This window comes from Carassius carassius, chromosome 35, assembly GCF_963082965.1.
Source record: "Carassius carassius chromosome 35, fCarCar2.1, whole genome shotgun sequence".
Lineage (NCBI taxonomy): Eukaryota > Metazoa > Chordata > Actinopteri > Cypriniformes > Cyprinidae > Carassius > Carassius carassius.
Genome location: NC_081789.1, coordinates 21,808,662 through 21,827,940, shown reverse-complemented (window position 1 = coordinate 21,827,940; position 19,279 = coordinate 21,808,662). Strand labels below are relative to the sequence as shown.

The 19,279-nt window shown below is 37.3% G+C and overlaps 1 protein-coding gene across 1 annotated transcript in view; it reads left to right on the top strand.

Annotated features, from left to right (window-relative positions):
- The window catches only part of LOC132115643 (guanine nucleotide exchange factor VAV3-like), a 61,543-nt gene that overhangs the window by 38,993 nt on the left and 3,271 nt on the right, over positions 1 to 19,279 (top strand). The window contains exons 16-28 of the mRNA XM_059524054.1: positions 593 to 694; positions 1,697 to 2,005; positions 3,446 to 3,578; positions 3,682 to 3,747; positions 4,367 to 4,400; positions 8,115 to 8,245; positions 10,765 to 10,830; positions 11,374 to 11,408; positions 11,869 to 11,985; positions 12,450 to 12,537; positions 12,992 to 13,094; positions 17,122 to 17,202; positions 18,190 to 18,341. Of these exons, the coding sequence (XP_059380037.1) occupies positions 593 to 694; positions 1,697 to 2,005; positions 3,446 to 3,578; positions 3,682 to 3,747; positions 4,367 to 4,400; positions 8,115 to 8,245; positions 10,765 to 10,830; positions 11,374 to 11,408; positions 11,869 to 11,985; positions 12,450 to 12,537; positions 12,992 to 13,094; positions 17,122 to 17,202; positions 18,190 to 18,341 (1,417 nt within the window). The remainder of the gene's footprint in view (positions 1 to 592; positions 695 to 1,696; positions 2,006 to 3,445; positions 3,579 to 3,681; positions 3,748 to 4,366; positions 4,401 to 8,114; positions 8,246 to 10,764; positions 10,831 to 11,373; positions 11,409 to 11,868; positions 11,986 to 12,449; positions 12,538 to 12,991; positions 13,095 to 17,121; positions 17,203 to 18,189; positions 18,342 to 19,279) is intronic.

The window sequence follows — 19,279 nt, the reverse complement described above, 5'->3', positions numbered from 1 at the left end:
CTTATCTGTCTATCATTTGTTAATGCCTTTATTATGTGGGCACTCGCCATTCAAGGGTTATTTGAGATGAATCAAGAGAGAGACACAGAAAGGGGTTGGAGGGTCTTGGACTATAAAAAAGTAATAGTGCTATACACGACATCATGACTTCTGCTCATGTTGTAATTAGTTGTGCACTAAAGCAGCATTACTATGGCTTTCTATTTTGAATTATTTTCAAATTTAAAATAGACTTGTCTTTAGTAACAGTTTATAAATAATTTTATTACAAGATCAAGAACTACATTATTACATTAACTATAAATCATTATGTAGAATATAAAATGTAAATGTTTATAGTATGTGCTGCATATTCAGGGATTGATAAGTAGCATCCTAGATTTGTGGTACTGTGGAACAGGGTCGTCTGACATTTTTTTTTCCAGAAAATGCTAATGTCTAGTTACCCTTATGAAAATCACAGCTGATTTGGTGGTGGGAGTAGACGACAGATGGAAATGAGCAGTCCTGTGTTCGTGAGTTACGGTTATGCAAAATGGTCTTCAGACTTGTTTTTAACACCCACCTCCTCTCTCTCTTTCTCTCTCAACAGATCGAACATCTGCCCAGAGAGCGGGAAAAGTAATTTCCATGAGTTCCACATGCACACCTTTGAGACAACCACATCCTGCAGCTCATGTAAAATGCTGCTGAGGTGAGCTCACTGTAAAGGCTTCATGCAATGACACAGTCTACCCACAATGCACCTTAATAAAATCAATATTGAACCTAGAGAAAGTGAGAGTGAGACTATCTATCTATCTATCTATCTATCTATCTATCTATCTATCTATCTATCTATCTATCTATCTATCTATCTGTCTATCTGTCTATCTGTCTCTCGGTCTGTCTGTCTGTCTGTCTGTCTGTCTGTCTGTCTGTCTGTCTATCTATCTATCTATCTATCTATCTATCTATCTATCTATCTATCTATCTATCTATCTATCTATCTATCTGTCTGTCTGTCTGTCTGTCTGTCTGTCTATCTGTCTATCTGTCTCTCGGTCTGTCTGTCTGTCTATCTATCTATCTATCTATCTATCTATCTATCTATCTATCTATCTATCTATCTATCTATCTATCTATCTATCTATCTATCTATCTATCTATCGGTCTATTGGTCTGTCTGTCTGTCTGTCTGTCTGTCTGTCTGTCTGTCTGTCTGTCTGTCTATCTATCTATCTATCTATCTATCTATCTATCTATCTATCTATCTATCTATCTATCTATCTATCTATCTATCTATCTATCTATCTATATGTCTGTCTATCTGTCTTGTCTGTCTTTCTAGCTGTCTGTCTGTCTGTCTCTCTCTCTCGGTCAGTCTGTCTGTCTGTCTGTCTGTCTGTCTGTCTGTCTGTCTGTCTGTCTGTCTGTCTATCTATCTATCTATCTATCTATCTATCTATCTATCTATCTATCTATCTATCTATCTATCTATCTATCTATCTGTCCGTCTGTCTGTCTGTCTGCCTATCTGTCTGTCTGTCTGTCTGTCTGTCTGTCTGTCTGTCTGTCTGTCTGTCTGTCTGTCTGTCTGTCTATCTATCTATCTATCTATCTATCTATCTATCTATCTATCTATCTATCTATCTACAGGTAGGCACTATCTATATTTTATCTATTGTTTTATTGTATTTTTTTTTCTTTTTCTCAGAGGTGTCTTCTATCAAGGCTACCGCTGCTCTAAATGTGGTGCTGGTGCCCATAAGGAGTGTCTTGGTAGGGTGGATGTTTGTGTCAGCAGTGCCGGTGAGCCTCGCATTCAACACAGCAAAAGCTATCTAGCAATATCTGATCATACACATTATGAAGTGTTTATTTGCAGAGCTGCGCTGGAGCCTCTGGCTTATGTTTCAGCATTATGTGATGTCTTACCCCGCTGCAAACTAATGATTGACCTACACTGTAGTGTAACAGACAGGGCAATAAAAGCTTCCAACATGCAGAGATTCCTAATAACAACCTAGGCCACATAGATAAGCGTGATGTGTGATGACAAACAGAAAAACAGGCTTGGTTGGCTTTCTGAACCCATGATGTATGCATGTGTGTGCGTGCCTGCCAACAGTGCCAGCTCTTATTGTTCTAGGCATTAGTCAGGGATGCCGTAGAATTTCCTTGTTCCCGTTTTTATGCACAGCTGAGCTCTCTCTGAACTCCCATCAGTTCTGCACATCCCATGTCCCATTAGCTAATTTGATTGTGCTTTCAGCAATAAGAGTGTAGCTTTAATACATTCATACAGTTCATTATGCAGAATTCTACAGGTTTCACCCCCCAAAAATAGGCATAAAAAATAAAGAAATATATATTTCTGGGATATGGAAAGTAAAAAATATTTGGTAGATATATATATATATATATATATATATATATATATATATATATATATATATATATATATATATATATACAGTTTATTTTTTTCACTGAACAATAATAAATCTGTAGGATTCTTTTTTAAAATGTTTTTATTAGTTTTCACATAATGACAACAACAGGTTAACAAAAAACCAACAAAGTCAGGGAAAATAAAAGAATATTGAACTGCTGACAATGTGTAAAGATTATAGCACAATTAACAGTATAAATCATGACACCCATAGATCCACTTGTAAGGATGGAAGCAATGTCAAGATCAACATATGTCAAAAAGGTTGACACATGACACATATTCAAGAATAGTTCGATACCACGTCCTAACAGAGGGAGCTTTATCTGAGATCCATTGTAAAAGTATACATTTTTTAGCACTGAAAATAAGAAAATTAAAAAGCCTGTATATTGCACTTATCTTGACCTACAGGAATAATTCCAAGTAAATAAGACACTGGATCCGGAACCAAAGAAACACCCAAAATTGTCTTCAGTTCTTCAGAAACCCTCCACCAAAACCTCTGTATCTTGTTAAAGAATCACAGACAATGAGTAAGACTTCATATTTTGCTCTTGCATAAGGGACAAAAATGAGATAAATCAGCCGTAAATCTACTGCACTAGGAAGGGGAAACGTGAGCCCTGTGAAGAATCTTGAGCTGAATAGCTCTTACTTTATTACATATACTCAGACTCTTTGCGTTTTCCCAAACTATATTCCAATCTTGATCTGCTACTTGAATATTAAGTTCCCATTCCCAAATCGTTTTAGGAAATGTGTGGATGTGCTAACATACTGTACTCCAATAACACTCTATAAAATCCCTAGGATTCTTGAGAACACAATAATAAAATTTAAATACAAATGAGGATGTTTTCACTGGAAGTTTCAAGAAACTGAAAATGAAGGAAGTGTGAAAAGCTCCACGCAGAGGGTGTGTGTTTGTCAAATCAGGTCTCTTTGTTGTTTTGTACTCAAGGTTCCACTCTGTGTGTATGTGTGCGTGCCTGTGTCTATGTACACTAGTGCAACAGGACAAAGTTCACAGTGTACGCTCCAAGCACAGGCCCGGCCTCTCCCCTCGGGAGCCAATGAGACTGGCTCCTGGTACACAACTCCATCTAGTCCGGCCCCTCATGTCAATTTAGCTCACACAGCTGTAAAGTACCTGCAGCACAACAAAACAAATCGAAAAAAGTTCACAGCACAATGTGTTCCACACACTCTAATGCCAGTGTCTGTACAGTGTGTTCATCTGACAGTGTAGATTGACTCTAACCATGCCTGTCTTCAACATGCTTGCAGATTCCAGCTCTTTTGGATCACAGGTGAGGTTTTGTTCCTTTTCCAGTGAATCTGTGAATCTAGATCTACCCTTCAGGGTCTCATTTACTCCTATTGATTACCATTTAAAATAGAAAATTCTCTTTTATAATGCATTTCAAAGTTGCTGTGGCTTCATTCCTGGAATTGTTACTGAAGAAATATTACTTTATTAAAGTTTGATTGTCTGGTTATGGGGAAACATTATGAGATTGTTTCTAGCCCAGAGTTCATTGCAGTTTAGAGTGATATATATGTTATGGATTGTGCATTTATTTAATTGCACACCAGTTTTATTAATTGCACGGTCATCATTTTGCAATAACAAACCCATTGTAATTTATATAGCATGTAATAAGGATATTGACATGTAATTTGCCCGGAGTGTAGTTCAACACTGATGGTAAATTGCATGGAGGAAATTCTTCATCTTTGTGCGTATGCTAAAGGATGAACGTGTTTTTGTACAGTGGTGTGACAAACAGTGTTTACTTGTCAAAAATTAATGATGAGACTAATTGTGTGTTTGGGCAAAGTTTTACTTAATCATCAAATTATTAATGCATTACAATGTCTGTGTTTGGCAACAGTATGAATCATGTGATTTATTTATTTTGATTACAGATCGGAAAACAACCCGGTCGTGGAGGAGACACAGGTAAATCACGAACACACAGTTAGTCACATTTTGCATTCATAAAGGGACAGCTCACCCACACATGACAATTCTGTCATTATTTATTCACTCACGTTGTTACAAACCAGCTTGCTGTTGTTTTTGTCAGTGGATCAGTAAAGGATGATTTTGAAATGTTTAAGTTCGTCATTTCCATGGCTGTAGAGTTTCATTTTTACAAAACACATGCATAGTCTTGTACATTACATACTTCTCTGATCTGAGCTAGATTGAGTATTTTTATTCTGGAGTCATTGAGCCGTAGTGTTGTTGTTTGCTGGGAAGGCAAGCTCATGCATGTAACTAGGACTTGGATTCAGATGTAAATCAGATATGAGCGGGAAAACATTTAACCCATGTAGCTCTGTTGTTTAGCTTTGCCTGCGAAGATAGGACCGTATTAGACAATACAGTCTAGAATTCCCACAATCTCTCGGTGCAAATGACTTAACCCACTTCTTCCAGTGTATGTTCACGCAGTCTAATTGTATTATGTGGCTGTCTTAAGCTCTGGAAAGCTTTCCTGACCCTAAGTTTAAACTATTAGCACAGGCAGTTTTTAAAAAGTTTAGTCTTGTCAGTGTTAATAGTGCAGCTGTGCTCATGGTGATCAGAGTCTGATTCCTTTCTCGAGGTCCTTTGCCGATCCCGCTCCCCTCTCTCCTCCCAGTGCTCCTCCCTGTCGAATCTCAATAAAAATAACTTAAAAAAAAAAAAAAAGTTAATGTCTCATGTTTAGGACTTAATTCTCACATCTAATAGTTTAGTTTTTTCTAAAAGTTTTTTTTTTTTATAAGTTTTATCAAGGCTGCATTTATTTTATAGAAAATACAGAAAAAAAATAAATTCTATTAATAATAAAATCTAATTTATTCTTGTGATCAAATCTTAATTTTCAGCATCATTACTCCAGTATTCAGTGTCACATGATCCGTCAGAAATCATTTTAATATGCTGATTTAATATATTAACATTAATTATATATATATATATATATATATCCCTATATACCTGAGATATTAATTTGTCTTGCAAACAGTAAATGTCATATTATTCCTTTTAAAAAGTCAACTCTGCTGAGAATCATTGTATTTGCAGCTCAACTAAATGCTCAGTCTCCATCAGTGATAGCGTTCAGCACTAGTCGTTCCACCCATCTGTAAAGAGGGCTACATGATCTGTAATTATGTTTTCACAACGCCATTGATGAGTTGATCGATACCCATGAGGTCTACCTGGGATACAGGTTCAGTGACGGCACATCTGTGCGTCGATGGAGCGTCACGCTCACGCCTCCCTCGCCCTTGTTATTAATAGCATCATGAATATTTGAAATAAATGTGTGAATCAAGCTAAATTGCAACCGCCTCCCATCACGATACGCCTCTCCTGAGTTCATTATGGCTCAGTAAAGTCACCCTGTGCACATGGAGCCACGAGAGGCCTCCTGATCCCACACAATATTGGGGTTGGTAGATTCATTAAAGTTATGGTGAGAGAAGGCCTCTGTGTAGTGTTTTCTGTCATGGGAATCTCTCCTTTTGAATTAAAATAGTTCCATCCTGCCTGTTCAGAGCCACTAGATTTGTCTTCATCAAAAAACAGCCTTACTGCAAAACAGTGCTTGTTCATTCAGCTGATTTTTTTTTTAAATTTCATCTGCAATAGCTTTATATTTATGCATGAATGATACCAGACATAGTGTTGTTTTTTGAGGAGAGGAGTGAGCTCTTTTGTATTGCAAACTTCAAAACCTGCTGTTTTGTTTTTCTTTTAGCACTTTTAGGAGACCTTTTCATGAGCTGTTTTGTTGCAAAAGTGCATTTTATTGTTTATTGGTGCTGACTCTTTGCCCTTGTGCACAAAGGTTCTTAGCATGGCATGCCAGTAAGACGCTTCCCTACAGAGAAGCACACGCTCACACTGTTTATAAAGCGTCTTCAAAGACAGCCAGCTGTGCTCGAAGGCCCAGGGCCTGGGTGATATGCTGGGCTGGAAGGCTTCAGCCACAGCTGGTTGCATTAAGAGAGTCTACATCGCCTCTCATCATCAGAATGGCAGAATATATAGAGCTGCAGCAACCAGCTGAGACCATCACGATTGACCCTTCAGCAAAGCAGCCCCGCGCACACAAACACACTCATTCATAGCTCACTGGAGCGTCTGAACAACTGTCCGCTCCACACAGTTCTGCCCGAAGCGCGAGACCTGTGCATCCAGTTACTTGAATTAATAAAAAATGGTCTTAATACTAATTAGAGTAATCGCCAGACTGAACAGCTGATGTTTATGGTCAGCTGGTTTTTTTAAACACTCTGGGGGGAATTTGCTTAGAATGAATTGTGTCAGCGGAGGCATGGGTTATTTTAGATTTTGGTTTAGTATTTAATTCGCTAAAATGATCAAGGACTTACATAACAAGGCCAGCTATGGTTTTTAGCAGGATGCAACAGCCTGCCTTTTAACATTACACATTACAGATTTTATACATTTTTTGAAAGTGCTTTTATACTGTATATATATTTTCAGTTTTTAATTTTTTTATTTTATTTCAAAAAACTTTCCTGTTTACTTTCAATTTGTATTCATTTTTCAGTTGTCATTTTATAATTGTATTACTTTAACTTGAACTTATTTTGTTTTTAGTATCTGAATCACAAAAACGTAGACACTAAATAGCATAATCAAGGGTTTCGAATGCAAGTTTGATGCCGCATACCTGTTAATATTATTGACTTTTTATTAACAATTTGAATAAGCTCTAATTGTAATTATTTTCATTCTTATTTTGAATTATAGTTAAAGTTATTAGTAATTCTGTGGTGCTTTTTTATTTTTATCATATTTTGCTTTTTTAATATATTTATTTAGCTTGAATTTATATTTCAGTTTAACTTTACAAATTGTACAGCTTGAACCTATTTCTTACATAACTTGTAACTTATTTTCAAATGTTATTTTAATATATTGAATATTACTATTTAATATTTAATTTTAGTTTAAATTTGAGTAATTCTATTATGTGCTTTTGTTATTTCTTAGTTTATTATTTTTCTATTTAGCTTCAATTCATAATTTATTCTTTTGTTTTATTTGAGTAATTATAGTACTTATTTATTTTAAACTTATTTTATATGCTATTTGATAGCATAAATTTTGATTATTTTATAAACATAAATATTTTTGTTTTATATTTTTTTTATTTTATATGCTAGATATAAGCTTAATCTATTTAATAGTTTATATATATAAAACTATCTGATTCATTAAAATGATCAAGTAATGGTGCAAACAAGGCCAGCAGTGATTTGAATGCTAGGTTCTGGAGGTTGTGGAGCAGTATGTCTGCATGAGTGCCCTGCATGCATGACTGCATGAACTTTCGAGACAAAACATGAGCTTGCTGACATTTTTATGATGGATTGACGTGATTCTGCTGTCACCTGTGATTTATGATCACAGCATCACGTACAGTACATAAACCTGTTCTTTATGTGGCAGAGTGTCAAAACATGCAGTAATGACACTCTGTCAAAGTTCAGCATGCTTGTTGGTGATATAGCTGAACACACAAATACACACGCACACACACACACACACACACACACACACACACACACACACACACACACACACACACACACACACACACACACACACACACACACATTATTTTAACCATTTTTCTTTTTTTAGGTCTCCCTAAGATGATGGTCATCCGTAATTACTATGGGGTTCCAAGCCCCCTCTCTGGCCCACCGCTCAACATCCAGGTTGGTGATGTCATCGAGGTGATGGAGGCAAACATCCGTAGCAGTTGGTGGAAGGTGAGAGAGTTTTACATCTTAAACTCGCTCCTCATAAACATTTCGAGTCATACAGCCCTGCAAGAATAACGCTAGCATGCATTCAGCTGCTAATTGATTGCCTCTCGTGTTTGTGGTAAAGGCCGAGCGGCTGTGTTGTTATGCTTTGCTAAGCGTGACTCGCTGTGAAATGCTAACTAATCCAACCCTTTGTCAACACAAGAAAGCTCATGTGAGCTAGGTTTCATAGCCATACAAAAACAACACGGACCAGCACAACGCCCAGAGAGCAGACACGCGCTTGATGACAGATTTCATTTGTCACATTGTCATTTGATCGGAGGTGTTGGTGCACATGCAGTTCTCTGGCATGAGCCACACTAAAGAAAGTCACATAAATAGATTCAGAGTAATGATTAACTCTTTCTTGGAGTACAACGCTAATAATTTTCCTGTAAACCACAACACATACGTAAGTGTCTTTTTGTCCTATTGTGCTCCTTAACTTTTAGTGGATATATGCATTTAGTTTACAGTTTACAGTCTTTCTCTTCCTGGTAAACTAACCTATATATATATATATATATATATATATATATATATATATATATATATATAAAGACAAGTCTCCAGTATCACAAACTTTGCATAGATTTACAAGAACACGCACGTCAAATCAAGTTTTAGACAAAGTTGAAACAATTGAGGGATTATCTTTCTTGAACTATGGAAAGTGCAACTTTTGAGCAATCAAATGTTCTTCTGGGATGGGACACAAAAGCCAATGCAGTCCATCTTGATGCCCACTCCTCTTGCTCTGGTTATTTACACGCCAAGGAAATGAGGAAAGCAGCCAATGATTGTCCAGAGACCAAGAGAATTGGCAGAGCCTGGCACACACTCGAATGCCCCTACATCCCTCTCCATCATACGAGTCCAGCTGTCCAGGACGCTTCTCCACATCCCTGTTTTAACATGTTAATCTCGTTCTGCCTCATTCTAAGACCGCCGTCCGCTGCAGGCTCTGAACGCCCAGCTGTCCCATGCACCCGGAAGTGGATTTATTCAATTTGAACTCATGCAAAATTACACCTGCTCGTGTCACCTGAGACCTCATAATATCCGGCGTCCTGCGGCAGCTCTGGACGGAGCAAAGGACGATCAGAGCCCTGGTAGCCCTGGTAACCCGGAGACAATTATTGCCGCTCTGGTGCCTAGACAAACGCAATCACTCAATGTAATTTCATTTGGGCCTTTGGTTGCCATCTGTTTGATCTAACAGGGTTATGAGTTTAATCATTATTAGGCCCTTATCTGAGCAACAACCAATAGTGGGGCGGCATCGTGTGGTGCTCATAAAATGTCAATGCACTAAATGCATTGGGGTTGGGGGTGGGAGGGTTTGCTTAAGGATCCACTTACAAATCAAATTTGTTTAAAGAAAAGGTAGATGAGACAGAAATGCACTTTCTACGTCTCCCTGGAAGACCGTCTGAGGAGGAGGAGAAAGATCTGAAATTTACTGGCACTACGGGTTGGAGAACCATCAATTGTTGTTATATCAGCGACAGGACGATCATTTTCATTTTTAGAAGTAGCTGTATATAAATTATTTGTCAATTAAATAAACATGCCGATTGCATTAAGTGTATCTGATTTTCAATGTACTATCAATTTATTAAATTTAATTTTGACATGCTTTTTGCAGGTTAACATCTACCTTCTAAATGTACAGTATTACCTTAAATTTTAATTATCTAATGGAATAATTCACCCCAAAAGGAAAATTTGCAGAAGTTTTACTCACCCTCAGGCCATTTAAGTTGTAGATGAATTTGTTTCTTCATCAGAGCAGATTTGGAGAAATGTAGCATTACATCACATCAAAGTGGGTCCTCTGCAGTGAATGGGTGCCGTCAGAATGAGAGTTTAAACTGCTGATAAAAACAACACAATAATCTGCAAGCAAGATGTTAATTTATGGACTGGAGTCATGTGGATTATTGTGATGTTTTTATCAGCTGTTCGGACTCTAACTCTGACACCACCCATTCACTGCAGAGGATCAATTTTTTGAGCAAATGATAAAATGCTGTTCTAATGAAGAAACAAATTCATCTACATCTTGAAAGGCCTGAGTCGGAGTAAATTTTCAGCAAATTTTCATTTTTGAGAAACATATTCAGCGACAGCATAACGTTCCTTACAAATGCAATTAAAAAAACAAAACAAAGAAAAACAAACATCCAAAACAATACTATTTATATACTATTTAGAATGGATAGTATTCAAATTAGGATTCTCTTCATCTTTTTCTTTTTTACAACTAAATAATATATCATTAAAAACTGACTGCTGGATGCATTATATTGTTTCCTCATTCTTCTGGTATTCCTGGTGTATTCTCCCAAGACTTTTTCAGCTCTGATGAACTCTCGGCTGTAAATTTGTTGCGTGTCGTGTTAAGTACTAATTGTTACTGAATTATTGAGGAGGAGTTGCCCAGCTGAACGTAATGTAATTATCTGCCATGGTTTCAGGGTAGAGTCCTGGCAACTAAGGATGTTGGCTTCTTTCCAAGCGACGCAGTGAAGCCATGCCCATGTGTGAGTACAAATACAAGATTATATTATAATGCTAAAACGATTCTCTGCCAAACAAAACAAATATGATCAAGGCAAGGTAGACATGTCCTTGTGTGCATGTTGTTTTCAAATGATTTAGGAATGCAAGCACGACTTCAGGGCTGTCTTTGAATGACAGATGTATTGTGGGTGATTGTGTGTTTATTTACTGCAACACTGGTCTATCTTGTGAATAGCGTGTTATCACATTCTGTCCACATGCCCTGCTATTATTTGCAAGAAGATTTACAATCATAATTATGTTCAAGTCATTTAAAAAAAAATATGCTAGGTTATCTTTATGAGTGCATTTAGAAAGTTGTGGTTGTAAAAAGATACAGTAACTGGGGCAGATTTTAGCACTAATATGAGCTGCATTGTCCCAGACTTGAGATGTGAGTTAAAAATACTGAATGAAAATCAGGTTGAGTGAAATTTCAAGAACAAAAGCGCACATATGTGTGCTCTACTTTCTTTATTTAATCCCGTTTCTCACCTCTTTATTTATCCCTTTTTATTTTTTAGGTACCCAAACCTGTTGACTACTCTTCTCAGCCTTGGTATGATCTTTATTCTCACTACCAGAATACTATTTCCATCTACCTTTTTTTTTCTATTTATATTTTATTCTAATATTAATCTTATACTTCATTATACTATAAATACATTAAATTTATGTATGTACAGTAATATATGTAATTAAATATATAATTGTAATTCAATAAAACTTAGAATCTCACCAAATATACAAATATCTTACTGTAAATTTTAATATAAATGAAATAAAAACATGTTTCATAAAGGATTTTCTACTACCATAAACATTTTTATACTGTAATTTTACACTTACCCTTATATATATATATATATTGCTCTTATGTGAAAAATCCCTTTCTCTTTGAATGTGAATACATGTGACATTTTGGGTGCAACCTCAGGTCAGCACTATAATTGCGTTAGCTATTAACCTCATATATTGCCCATCAAGTCTTCACCTCTGACCTCTGACCTTTCGTTCAGGTTTGCAGGCCCAATGGAGAGGCTGCAGGCAGAGGAAGCACTGCTCAACAGGACGAGCAGCACATACCTGGTCCGTCACAGAAGCCGAGAGTTTAACGAATATGCCATCAGCATCAAGTGAGTTAGAACTGCAAACTTCTTTATTTTACCTTGTAATTAGAAACATCAAATAATTAGTAAAAAGTAGTATGGGTCATTTGAGAAAAAGTTTCATAAGAGCAATATTCCACCCACGACAATATTAATAAACAACAACAACAAAACCCAGACAACAGTAGAACAACTCTATTGGGTGTGTGTTCAAGCGCAAGGCCTAAAGTCAAAAGCTGCCACGTGAGATTGCATTTTTTCCCAAAGTGATTTTAGATGGTCCTGTGCTCTTTCTCTCTGAAAAATGTGAGCTCGTAACTTTTAATCCAAGGACTAATGGAGACGCCCCACCCCTCGCTATCGACCCCTTCTCCCTGCATGAATAGCTCTTTGCCCCATGCATTACTATGGCAGCTCCCCATAGGGGATAGGCAGCATCGATCGCAATGATCACCAGAAAATTACTCTCATCATTTATTCATGGCCCACAGGTACAACAACGACGTGAAACACATCAAGATTTTAACAAAGGAGGGACTCTTCCACATTGCAGAAAACAGGAAGTTCAGAAGCATTTTAGTAAGTGCTAATGTTTTGTGCCAGAATATTATTAAAACATCTTTATCATATAGAGTGAAAAGTAAATGTTACGCTCATATGTTTTTAAGTTCAGCGCAATAAAGATAAATGTTTGCATTATACCAGCTTATTAGGTTTGGAATCTCTTTGTATCATTTCTATGATCCCTTTTGTTTTGTCATCTGTTTGCCTTCTAAAGGGCATTAGGAAACCACGCTGCTTAATGTCTCTATTCTGCAGAAAAATCAAATGTTTTTTGTCAGCTTCTTTTTGAAAGCGCTTTTAGATTCGATCTTGCAAATGCCAGTTAAATAACATTATTGGATTGCAAATGCTGGAGTCATATTGAATCCGTTCATATATTTATTTTTTATTTTCCCTTTTAATGGCTGTAGATATTTACCCTTTTATGCGTACTGACAATATGTTGAGCGTATGGGTTTGTTTAATGCAGGAGCTGATCGAGTATTACAAACATCACTCTCTGCGGGAAGGATTCAGGACACTTGATACGACGCTGCAGTTCGCCTACCGAGAGGCGGAGAATGGAGCCAACAGTACGTACCCTGCAAACAAAAACAGAGATTGCTAGTTGCAGATTTACACGAACAACTCAGAAATAACAAAACATGCGCTTGTTATATTTATCACAAAAGCCTCAGGGTGTTTGTTTAATCTTAGTTTGAGTATAAACAGTGATTTATGATGTTCTTGATTTTGTGTTCAATAGTTCAAAACACGTGACTTTGTTGTGATGGACAGTAGCTATGGTCACCAGGGCAGTTGCTATGGTAGCAGTGTTTCTTCTCTTTGAGCTCTTTGATGTGGATTTGAGACAAGATCTTTACTCTTGTTCTCAGGTGTCTTGATGTTTAGCACTATGATTTCTCTTAGCGTTTTTCCTAACCAGAAGGTACAATTCATGAATTGAACATAAACTAGTATGAGCACAAATACTTCTAAGTATGCTTGATTCCTGCTTTGATTTCACATTTTATGTTTCGGAGATCAGAATGCAAATACGTGTTTTAACATACATGTCACAAGGAAATAGCAGAGTTTCTCAATCTTGAGGTCATAACAAATGAGATTTCTATGCCCTATTTATCTATCTATCTATTTATAATATGGTAGTGGCTGTTTGCACTAAGCAATATTTACACTAAGTGCAAATTGCAGTATTCTCTTAGTAATGCTATTTAAGTGAAAATAACACTATTCTATTAACACTAAAATAGTGGTACTTTTTGCTATTTATGCTTCTTATCGCAAATAGAGGCAATTATCTGCACCTCAGTATTGTAGTACATTATAAAACAGTATGTAAAAATAACGTATTGAGTGTAAATTACAATTTTAATTCAAATAATTAAATGGATGCCACCATATTGGGACAGTATAAGCCGTCTCTACACCAACCCTAACCCTACCCAATACTTTTTGATTATTTTCTTAATTTTTATTTGAAATAATTGCCTTCCCCATGTGATGAGATTTGAAGAGGGAGAAAAAAAGTTATATATTTTAGTGAATTATACATTGTATATATACATAAGCATAAATGAAAAGTCTGTAGTACTCATCTTTAAGTTAAAAACTGGATTTATATGCTTGCAGCGTTAGCTAAACATTCACGTCAGCTGATTCTGTCCAAAGAAGTTTAAGACATCTTCTGTCTGTTCATGGCTTTGTGATAATGAAAGCTCCTTAGAGACCTCTGTTGTTCTCCAGTTATGAAGAAAATCCTCAAACATGGGCTATTAGTAAAACCCTGAACTACTGAGCTGTGCTTACAGCCTGATCTGAGAGTTTATGGCGCATTACAATCAGTGCTTATATGAGATTTTATTGTAGCTCCATATGTCACAGCGAGGGTCTCGTCGCAATTGGGAAATGTTGGCAGATTGAGAAGCTGGGGGGACGTCACTCAAACACTTCACTGCTTTAACAAAGCAACTCTAACCAATGAATGGATCTCCCAGTATGCATTGCTTCTGTTTTTTTTCTCTTTTTTCCTCCAAGGTCCATTTCCATGCAGCACAGCTTCTTTAATTTTTTTTACATTTCAGTGTCTGCTTATAATGCAAATTACATGCAATTGTCTTTGAGAAGACTGCCGGAGGCACACAAGTCTTTCATGTAAACCTCTGCACGAGACCTTTAAACCATGCTAGCAGACGGGGAACACCACATACAGAGCATCAGGGGCATCTACTCTTAAGTGTAAACTTGAACATGCGTAGGCAGCGTATAGCAAGAGAAAAAAATCAGCATTGCAGAGCGGAAGCAGTCTGTACAGTGTGACCTCAAATGTTCCTGTTGGACTCAATCGTGGCTTTAATTCGCAGGTGAAAGGAGAACAAATTGCTTGATGGTTGCCCCTTCCTTCCTCATATTTATTTATATACAGCCAGCGCTGGAGATGCTGTCAGCTCTGATGCGTTTCTACTTATATTCCATCGAATGTGAAGCGAGGCACGCAGGTTGGACGGCAAATCCATAACCTTGAATATTTACGTTATGGATAACGATGTGCTGTAGACGGGAGGTTTGAGACTGGCAGAGTTTGCTGAATAGTGGGCGGATGGGTGTTTGGTTCTCCTGGAGTGACGTGGGTGGAATCTCAAGTGCGCATTAGCGGCTCGGACATCACAGGTTGGGTAGTGGTCAGAGACAAGGCCTTTTGGAGACACACAGCATGTGCTCCTGCATAAATTAATGAGCCCGGGTTAGCCTCAGCTTGGGTTGTCCCTTCAAAACTTTGAACAGGTGTTTAAGAAAGACATGAAATGCTTCTGAACCCAGTCAGAGTTGAACCGCTTGCTAGAGAACATACAGACGAGTCAGAAGGAAAATTACAGGAATAGGAAAATCAATCATGAATTTAAAATTGACCCAATTTAAATTCTTAATATGTTTTTATATCTTACTTTGGATGTTCCATAGACCACATTATTTCAAAGAAAAAAAGAACAGTCATTGTTTTAAGGGAAGCTCCACCTATGAAATTATTATTATTTTTGCGGTATTTTTATTAAATGAAAATTGATCTAGAGGTGCTATTTTTTAGTCATTATGCTCCAAAAATGTGGCACCTTTTAAAAAGTAGGCCAGGAACACATTCTAAAACAACAGTTAAGCCTGACGCTCCATACACACTCCTAATCATCAGATTGTTTAATGTTCATTGACGTGTTGTTAGTTAAACTGAGTTACACTGCCTCCAAACATATTGTGTTCCTGACACAGTGGGGGTCCATGACGCTCTGGGCTGAGCCGGTCAGATGGAGCATCAGATGGCGAGGGGAACTCGCTTCACTGCCACAGTCGAGCACAGACGCTCCTGGAGTTTTAGTAAACACAAACCTTACCGATAGTTCTCTGCGGAACGGGATATGAATAGACATATTCCAGAGCTGACATTTGTGTTCTACTGGTGGGAATCTCTTAGGCTGTGTTCACAACGTCTTTCCAGATCTGTACATATCTGTATCCGATCGGAATCTGATCAAAATAATTAAATATCCACATTGTGTATCGCAACTGATTTGTGGTGCTCTTTCGTTTTCTGAAATGTCTGCAATGGTTTCTAGGGAAATTAGTTGTGTTCGTATGCCCACACCAAAAAACAACAACAGCATCATAGCAATACAGATATTGTCTTACAGCATGACAATAAGTAGCCACCTCGCTAAACTGCAATGCCTTATTAGACAACAGCACAAATGTTGAAGATGTTCACACTGTCATTTCAAATCTGATTATTTCTGTTTCCAATTGGGATCTGATTTAAATAACCGAATGCCCATATTGTGTATTGTAAGTGTTTAGAACAGATTTGATACTGCTTTATTCTCCGTTCTGTCCATCAGTCTCAATATTCAAAGAGGTTTCATGTTATTTTTTATTTAAAGTAGACAAATCTTGATTCTCCCATGATTCTGAATAGACAACAAAACAAAATAACTTACTAATAATTTACTAGAGGGTTTGGCACAATGTTAATTGCTGCAGTCCGTTTAAAATATATATATAATTCATTTGAATGCATTATTAAAAAACATAATTGAATGAAAGATTCAATGACTCAGTCATAAACACTTCACTTGTTTCATTACTGGGCGAATGATTTAATGACAAATGCATTTTTTAACAGTCCACCTACTGGTGCAATAGTGTATCAATATAATCTTTATTTAAAGCATCAACTGTTGATTTAATTTTTTTTGATCTGTAAACTATACACCTTCCTTCAAGTAATTCTTTGAATGTTTGTATTTTGGAATAATATTGTGTGGTAGTTCAAATCAAGACTGCCATCTTTTAACAATTAATCATGCATCTTTATGCTCAAATTTGAAAAAAAAAACTAATATTATCAGATTTGGACTGACAGTCTTAACAAGGCAAGGGCAAGTGTTGGTGCAAGAATTTAGCATTTGTTTACAATACGCTCTGTTTGCTTGCAAATGTGGCATTTGACTTAAACATGCTTTTTCTTTTGCTTTTCTTCTCTTTACCCTTGCCCCCACCCTTACCTCACTCCGCCTCGCCCCACCACGCCCATGCCTCCGCCCACCTCAGACCCGTTGCTCTGCGGGCTGTCTTTTCTAACTCCCGCCGGCTACAGCTTTGCCCCCCCCTCTACCGCCCCATTCTGGTCAGGTACAGGTACACGTTTTCTTTTGTCCTTTGGTGTTGTTTTGTCAAGGTCACAGGAGATCTGAAGCTGCCATGTATATACACCACCCCCTGCATTTAACCCCGTCTCCCATCTCATTGAGCGTGTCTGTTTATAGATCATCTCACAGCCGCTATCATCTTCTCTAACGCATAGCCACATGCACCATATGTCCTTTGTCATCCGCACGATACTGACTGACTGACAGTAGGACTCATCATTATCTCATTTCAGGCAGTTAGCTTATTAGATCCGTCATTACGGGCAGTTTTTGTCAGGGGAGCCGTGATGAAAAGGAAGGAGTCGGGCTAACTTTGTGACATCCCTCTCTCTCCTTTACAAACTTCTCACTTTGAGCATGACGGAAGCTAAACTGGCAGTCAGTTCTCTGTCTGTACAAGTCTTGCTCATTTTAAAACAGCTGAAGAGAAAGCATCCTGGCACCGAGGCGGATCTCATCAACACACGTCTGGCGGGAGGCCTAGCTTCTCTGGCTGCCGTTCACAAAGTCCTCAGAGCCTCTGAAGTCCGATAAAACAAAGGCTCATTTGAATCCGCCACCACGTATTTCCCTCAGCCCACCGCATTTAGAAAGAACCCGCCAAACGGGTCCAACAAAACGTCAGTGAGCTGCTAGAAGGAACATGATGTGTTTTTGAGGGAAAAGTCGTCTGAAATGTAATTAACCCAGCAGATTATGCTGTTGACACATCTCAAGACATAATCAAAACAGCCACTTCAGCTGTGATTGGACCCGTCCCAGATTCACGAGAATCATTTATTTAGAGTGGATGTGCTAAGGCAGGCAAACACATGAAGGAGTGCGGTGATTACAAGAGTCCTTAGGGAGACAGTACAGGATGACTCCACTGCATCTATCCACTTTTTGTTTGTCTGGTTAATTTCGTCCGATTCTCATCTTCCTTTTTGTCCTGTGATGTTTGCTTCACTCTTTTTTCTTGTCTCTACAGTGTTCGCTCCTAAGGTGATGGGTGTGGCGATCGCCCGCTACGACTTCTGCTCTCGGGACATGCGGGAACTGTCTCTGCAGGAGGGTGATGTGGTGAAGATCTACAGCAAAACTGGAGCCAATGGCTGGTGGAAGGGTGAAGTCAATGGACGGGTGAGTGTGTTTGTAAATCTAATAGGATGCATACTAGCTTACTGCATATTATATACTGCATAAATTGTATGTGACGCATATTAAACAGTCATAGATGTTTCAAACAGTGTCTTACGAATTTGTGACAGTTTCATGTTATGGCATGTTTAGTTGATCGTGTCGTATCACATCGTCACTGAGAAAAAAAAAGCTTTTTGCATTTTAAAGTAAATTAAAAATTAAATACTCCTTATATGTTAGATAATACACTACAGCTTTTTTAAAGAAATGAATGCTTTTATTCAGCATGGATGCATTACATTGATTAAAATTGACAGTAAAGACATTTTACAATGTCACAAAATATTTTTATATCAAATAAATGCTGTTCTTTGAAGCTTTCTATTTGTTTATGTGCTCAAGCTAGTTATCATCTATCCACAAAAATACTAAGCAGCACAACTCTTTTCAACATGGATAATAACAAGAAGTGTTACTTGAGCAGCAATCAGCATATTAGAATGATTCCTCAATAATCATGTGACTGAAGACTGGAGTAATTTTGCAGAAAATTCAGCTTTGTATCACAGGAATAAATTACATTATAAAAGATATAAAAAAAGAAAATTTCAATTGGTATTGTAAATTTCAATATTAATTCAACAGATTTAATATTTAGTGAAGGTTTATTTAAATGTTTTTAAATATGTAAAAACAATATAATGTATAATGTCTATTTTAAAATATAAAGTGCTTTCAGTGCACAGTCACAGAACAGCTGCTTACTGTAAATAAATGTAAAAAGTACTGTCTGTTCATATCATGCTTCTCTTCTCTGATCTGAGAAGACAGACATCCTGCTATGAATGACAGAAAACTGAAAGCGCACAGAAAAAATGGCATTGCTATCAAATTAAGTGGCATTATTTCATACTGAGCCCAAAATCTTATTTGTACTT